General features: G+C 34.3%; 1 protein-coding gene across 1 annotated transcript; it reads left to right on the top strand.

Moving 5' to 3' along the window:
• The first annotated feature begins 2,402 nt into the window (after nucleotides 1-2,402).
• LOC117906042 (GDSL esterase/lipase EXL3-like) lies at nucleotides 2,403-5,360 on the top strand. Its single transcript, XM_034818979.1, has 5 exons — nucleotides 2,403-2,790; nucleotides 3,566-3,696; nucleotides 3,788-4,021; nucleotides 4,120-4,375; nucleotides 4,841-5,360. The coding sequence occupies exons 1-5, from the start codon at nucleotides 2,511-2,513 to the stop codon at nucleotides 5,032-5,034; spliced, it is 1,095 nt and encodes a 364-aa protein (XP_034674870.1). The 5' UTR covers nucleotides 2,403-2,510; the 3' UTR covers nucleotides 5,035-5,360.
• Nucleotides 5,361-6,000: the final 640 nt, after the last annotated feature.

The raw sequence follows: 6,000 nt of genomic DNA on the forward strand, positions 1-6,000 counted from the left end.
TCAAAGTTGCACTTGACATTTTTGTCAAAAAAATTTTGAAAGAAACAAAAATATCCTAATACCTGAGCAATGAAACCAGCAACTTGAACATATTTGCTATTCATATGCCAATTCCAATGATATGCCAATGATAAGAAAAGGCACCACAATTCCCAATTCCAAAACTTGCATCCAAAACCCCGTCAAAGACTAATTTTAAAAACAACAAAATAATATGAAATAAAAAACAAACCAAAAGTGTAGAGCATAAAAACAAACTGTCACCCGCATTATTTCACGTGCGTACCCACTCAATCAATGAAACTCATTTTTATTGGTGAAAAATTAGTTTTCGAAAAGTTGGAGTCGTCACTTATTTTATTTTATTTTAAAAGGGAAAATAAAACAAGAAAGAAAACCCTAAAGAAGTGACTCCATAGTTTTGGAAAAGCAAGTTTTGAAAAACCCAAATCTTGGTTCGGGGATCAGGTTACTTATTAGGAAAGTACCTCAAATAGGTAGCACCCCTCTAAGCCCTAAAGAGGTTTCTAATGACTAAGTTGAGGGAAAAGTGACAATTAATCAATTAATTGAAAGTACCTAGGTAGACTAAAGTGATTTCGAAACTAGCATGCTAAAAAAGAAATCAAATCACAATTGCAAAGAAATGTTAGGATGTATACCTGGACTACCTCTCAAGCGTTATCATAAGACATTAAAGTTAGTACAAAAATATAGCACACGACATGTATTTTATTAGAGCAAATCAAATAGATATCTAGGCACTCAAAACACAGATATGGTTTACGACAACATGCATGTTCATAAAATTCTGAAAAGTAAGTGATGGAGAGCATACCTGGATAACATGTATAATTTATAAGATTCCTCTCTTTCTCTTAGTGAAAACTCTCTCGATGAGAATTCTCTCCCTAAAAATCTAAAGAGAGATATTTTGGTTCCTCTCTCCCCGAAAACCACAAAGAGAATAAATATGTTTTCTTCTTTCTTCGAGAAACAAAAAAAATAATAATATAATTCTTCTAAAGAAACAAAAAGGTCCTCACTTGAAGTTATTCCTAGATTTTTCGATGAAACGAACGTTAAGACTTTTGTGCTGTGAGAAACGAATGGTTTTCATATTCATAGTTCCATTCATAACTTGAAGTAAGAAATTTAACTAGTGAAACAACCAATTTGGATCTTAGGGCATTTCAAAAGGTAACCGAGAAGCCTTATTGTTCATCAAAACCCATCACAGCTGCAGAGTTAATAGTTCTTGTTGTTAGTTAGCTTCCTAGCTGTCCGTTCCATATGATTGATTCATACATAATTATGATGCTTAATCCGGTCCACTTGGATTGAGATGTAAGACAACTATGATAAGTACCCAAAATAAATATTTCCACCCACGCGTCTCCTTCGATGTTGAGTCACATTATAATGAATTGAATCAAACAACCATTCCACCTACTTGAGCTTAGCTTCTTGATACCGTCAAATGGTCCAGAAGGCCACGCACTGGAACCGCATAAAATCCCTGAACCCTATATACAATCTACAAGTCTAAATCAAACGGTTGAAAGGGCCACCCACTGGACCCAAAAGGCCTCCTCTTAACCAAGCTTCACTCCCTTCTATGAATTAGAAATGTCAATCACAATAAAGTCGAAATACATCATTTTATTTTATCCTTTCATTCATTACACATAGCGGGGTAGACGTGTCTTATTAAGGTTAACGGACCCATTTCAAACTATGCAACCTATATATAGTTTATCTGTATCCAATTAAACTTATTCACATGGATTCATTAGGTCATGGTGAATTTTGAGATGGACCATTACATGTACGCGGAGACAGTTGGCTGATGCTCACTCACGGACTCATTGATTGGTATTCATTTGAAAAGCAAAGTCTCCGGAGTCACATTATCACACCTGCCTTACATTTTTACGTATATGATTTTGTATAAGTATTTAGCAGTAGTGAACCCAAGGAAATTGCCGTCTAGATGAGGTCGCCCACCTACTTGACTACTTGTTTTCAAGATATCAACCCCTCTTCACCAACACCAACAACTTTATACAAAATCTCCTGTAGTAAGTATCTTGGTTAATTATTCTAATATTTTTTTATCTTATTTATTATTATTATTATTATCTTCTTGTTTTCATATATCAATATTCAAATATTTTTGAACCTCAGATATTTCCTAGACACGTTTTTGTTTTTATAATTTTCCAACCCATCAAAATAGAAAGTTCAATCATTACCTCTTTTTTCCTTGATTCCTAATAGTTTAATATTTCATGGACACAAAAATGAAAAAAAATTTCCCACTGTATGTGGAGTAGTCTATTAATGGCCACGTATTCATTTCTTGCGTCTAGAAAACGAGAAAATGAAGATCACAAGCATGATCTTTAAATACGAGGCTGGGCCGAGGGCATAGAATTCAGATGAGTGATCACTTTTTCCATCTCTTTTTCTTATAGCTTGGAGAAACACAACAAAACTTTCCAAGCCCAATGGTGTCTCTTTCTATGGAACTGTGGTCATCTTCTTCGATTATTGTTTTCTTTCTTTCTGTTTTTATTATTCTATGTACCACAGAAGCTCTCGTAAAGCTACCGAGGAACGAAACATTTCCAGCCGTGCTAGTTTTCGGAGATTCGATAGTGGATCCGGGCAATAACAACAATCTTAGTACTGTGGTTAAGTGCAATTTTCCACCGTATGGGAGGGACTTCGTGGGAGGATTTCCAACTGGAAGATTTAGCAATGGCAAAATTCCGCCTGACTTCATTGGTACGTCCATTCTATTTTTACGTGGCCTTATATTTCATGATATGGAAGTATTTTGTTTCCTGATATCATGTAATGTTTTGCAAAATGAGAAATATTCATATCCACTCCGCTATCGAGTGTCTTGTTTTAAACTATGTTTGAGAAAATAAAGCATACCCAAATCAGGCTTGGAGCTCATGATCAGGAAATCAAGTCCAGTTTTTTATTTTTGAATGCAGAACGAAGGCCAATAGGATCTTTCAGTTGACTGATCCAATGCTCTTCTCAATAGGGTTGACCGGTTTGAGTAGTTGGGCCTACCTGACACGGACGGCATGGGATTTTGATTTTCATAATTTTCCAAACCGGAAAGTCCATAGTCTATAAGTGATGGTGTTTGGTAAACTATTTAATAAACAAATTAAATATATTTAATAAAATAAATCTAGTATCTTAAAATTGAAAATAATTTTAATAAATTAATTTAATGGTTTATGGGCAATTTTATTTAAAACCGTCTTAATTTTTAAACATTAAATTTTATCATATGAAGTTGGGTCCAAGCTACCATCAGAATCCCTCCATGGTAGCCCAACCTCCTACGTCTACCAAAGGCCATGATTTAAAAAATCCCAAATGTTGTGAAAAAAAATAATAACTTCACAATTTTCCGTGGGATAATTCCCGAATCAAAACATGTTCCTTTCCTTTCGGATATGTATGGATGATTTTCTCTCAAAATTTTAGCTTAGTGATATGATATAACAGTTACAAAATAATTATTTTGTATTCTCAGCTGAAGAATTGGGAATCAAAAATCTACTGCCACCATATTCTAGCCCGTCTCTTCAACTTGGTGATCTCCTGACCGGAGTGAGCTTCGCCTCAAGTGGCTCAGGATTTGATCCTCTAACACCTAAGCTTGTGGTATATAAATTTCCCTTCACATATAATTTATGCTTCAAATAATGTATTGTTCATTTCTTAACTTGGTTTTTATTTTTGGGTCAAAAATCAGTCAGTTTTATCTCTGCCCGATCAATTAGGAATGTTCAAAGAATACATAGGAAAGTTGAAAGTGATGGTTGGAGAAGAGAGAACAAACACCATTTTAAGCAAAAGCTTATTTCTAGTAGTAGCAGGCAGTGATGACATTGCCAATTCATACTTTGTCATCGGCGTTCGGAAACGCCAGTATGATATTCCGGCTTACACTGATTTTATGGCCACCTCGGCTGCTTCTTTCTTGAAGGTAATTTTAATTGCCATGCAAAAACTCTGGAATCATCCATGCTCTTCCGTTTCCAACTCATAGGATATCATTCTTATCTTCTATTAAACAAATTGAAGGAGTTGTATGGATTGGGGGCACGAAGAATAGGTGTTGCCAGTGCACCTCCATTGGGGTGTCTGCCATCACAGAGAAGCTTAGCAGGAGGGAAACAAAGAGAGTGTGCTGAGGATCACAACGAAGCTGCGAAGCTGTTCAACACCAAGCTCTCGTCTCAATTGGATTCTCTCAACGCCAATTCTCCCCAGGCAAAGTTTGTCTACATTGATATTTACAAACCCTTTCTCGATCTCATCCAAAACCCTCAAAAATCAGGTAATTCTTTTGATGGGTAGTGGGAAAACTGGTATCCTCTTTGCTCTGCCCTATTTGGTAATTGATTTGAAAACAGTTTTCCAAAATTGTTTTTTGATGTTAATAGAAACAAATATGTATTTAGGAATTTATAATATTTTTAACCTGAATTTTATGTTTACTTCTATATATAATACCTTATTTTTAATCATTTTTTATATTTATATGGCTATTTTTTAAAATAACTTTATAAAAAAAAACAAGTATAAAACAACTAAAAGACTTTATGGAAGAACACTTTGTTTTTCGTCTTTTTATTAACACTTTGTTTTTCATCCTTTTATTATCAAAGATGTTTTCCTATTTTTTATTTTATTTTTATCTTTTTGGAGAATGAAAAACCATTTTAAAAAATAATTATCAAATTGGGTCTTAGTTTTTGTTATTATTATTATTATTATTTAAAAAAAAAATCATTTGTTTCAGGGTTTGAAGTGGTGGATAAAGGTTGTTGTGGCACAGGGAGAATAGAGGCGGCAGCACTATGTAGCCTATTAAGTTCATTTACTTGTGAAGACGCGTCAAATTATGTATTTTGGGATAGTTATCATCCTACAGAAAGAGCATACAAGGTTATAATTGAGAAGATCATCCAAAAATGCGTGGACGGCTTCTTCTGATCAAACTGGTATCTCTTTTATGTCCAGCCCATATATGGCAAGCTTCACTGCCTTAAATTATTTGTAATGGTGAAAATGGGTCTTCCTTTTAGGTTTTGTAATCATAGTTAAAAGAGCTACTATGGTTGTAAAATGTGCGAACACATAATCCATGATAACTCAATCATCATGTAAAATGCAGTTCTACTTCCTGAAACTGTCTTGTTTTTCTTGGAGTTCTTCTTCTTCTTTGTTATGTCTGTCTGTTTCTCTTGTTTGAAAGACCACCCAAGCTATGTTAAATCTGCCTGGTGTAATGGAAAGTAGTCCTCTGAATTGCTTGGTAACCACTAGACTGCTACCTTTAGTTTCTCACAAGCATTGTTTAGACCCAAAAGCTATATCTACAAGTCATGACAATTTGTAAATTATGATTAATATTCATTTTTGGCTTTTTAGTTGTTAGGGTGAATTCACAATATTCCAACAAACATCAAAATTTTCTACTATTTCTTTGTGCAAAACTAAATAGGCAATATCAACTAGCAGCAATAAATAAATAAACTCATGTAACAAAAAAATAAATCAAACACCAGACTTTTACGTGGAAAGCCCTCCGATGCGAAGGAAAAAACCACAAGACCTAGTTCAATTCAAACTTCCACTATCAACAATAATGGGTTATACTTGTCTTTTCTAGAATAATCTCTAGAGGTTTCCAAATATATCAAGAACACATATAACCTTGGATTATACAATCTTTCTTGGCAAAAATAAAGAAAATTAGAGAAAGTATACCAAAAATGTCATTACTATTCACGGGCAATAACATCAATTCCCCAACTCAAAATCTGATCTTCACCGTCCAAATTGTAGATACTTGAGTTTTAAACCTCTCATCCAAATTTCAACTCGATCGAACCACAGATGAAGTGGATCTGCTTCTTGATGAAATATGGGCAGATGCATTTTTCCTCTCTCTCTCTT

This window comes from Vitis riparia, chromosome 18 (assembly GCF_004353265.1).
Source record: "Vitis riparia cultivar Riparia Gloire de Montpellier isolate 1030 chromosome 18, EGFV_Vit.rip_1.0, whole genome shotgun sequence".
Classification (NCBI taxonomy): domain Eukaryota; kingdom Viridiplantae; phylum Streptophyta; class Magnoliopsida; order Vitales; family Vitaceae; genus Vitis; species Vitis riparia.

What these genes read in the sequence shown, in the direction of transcription:
- LOC117906042 (XM_034818979.1), top strand. Translation starts at nt 2,511, where the DNA reads ATGGTGTCTCTTTCTATGGAACTGTGGTCATCTTCTTCGATTATTGTT. An exon ending in AATTCCGCCTGACTTCATTG is followed by an intron (nt 2,791 to 3,565) that starts GTACGTCCATTC and finishes TTGTATTCTCAG; the next exon opens with CTGAAGAATTGGGAATCAAA. An exon ending in CCAAAACCCTCAAAAATCAG is followed by an intron (nt 4,376 to 4,840) that starts GTAATTCTTTTG and finishes CATTTGTTTCAG; the next exon opens with GGTTTGAAGTGGTGGATAAA.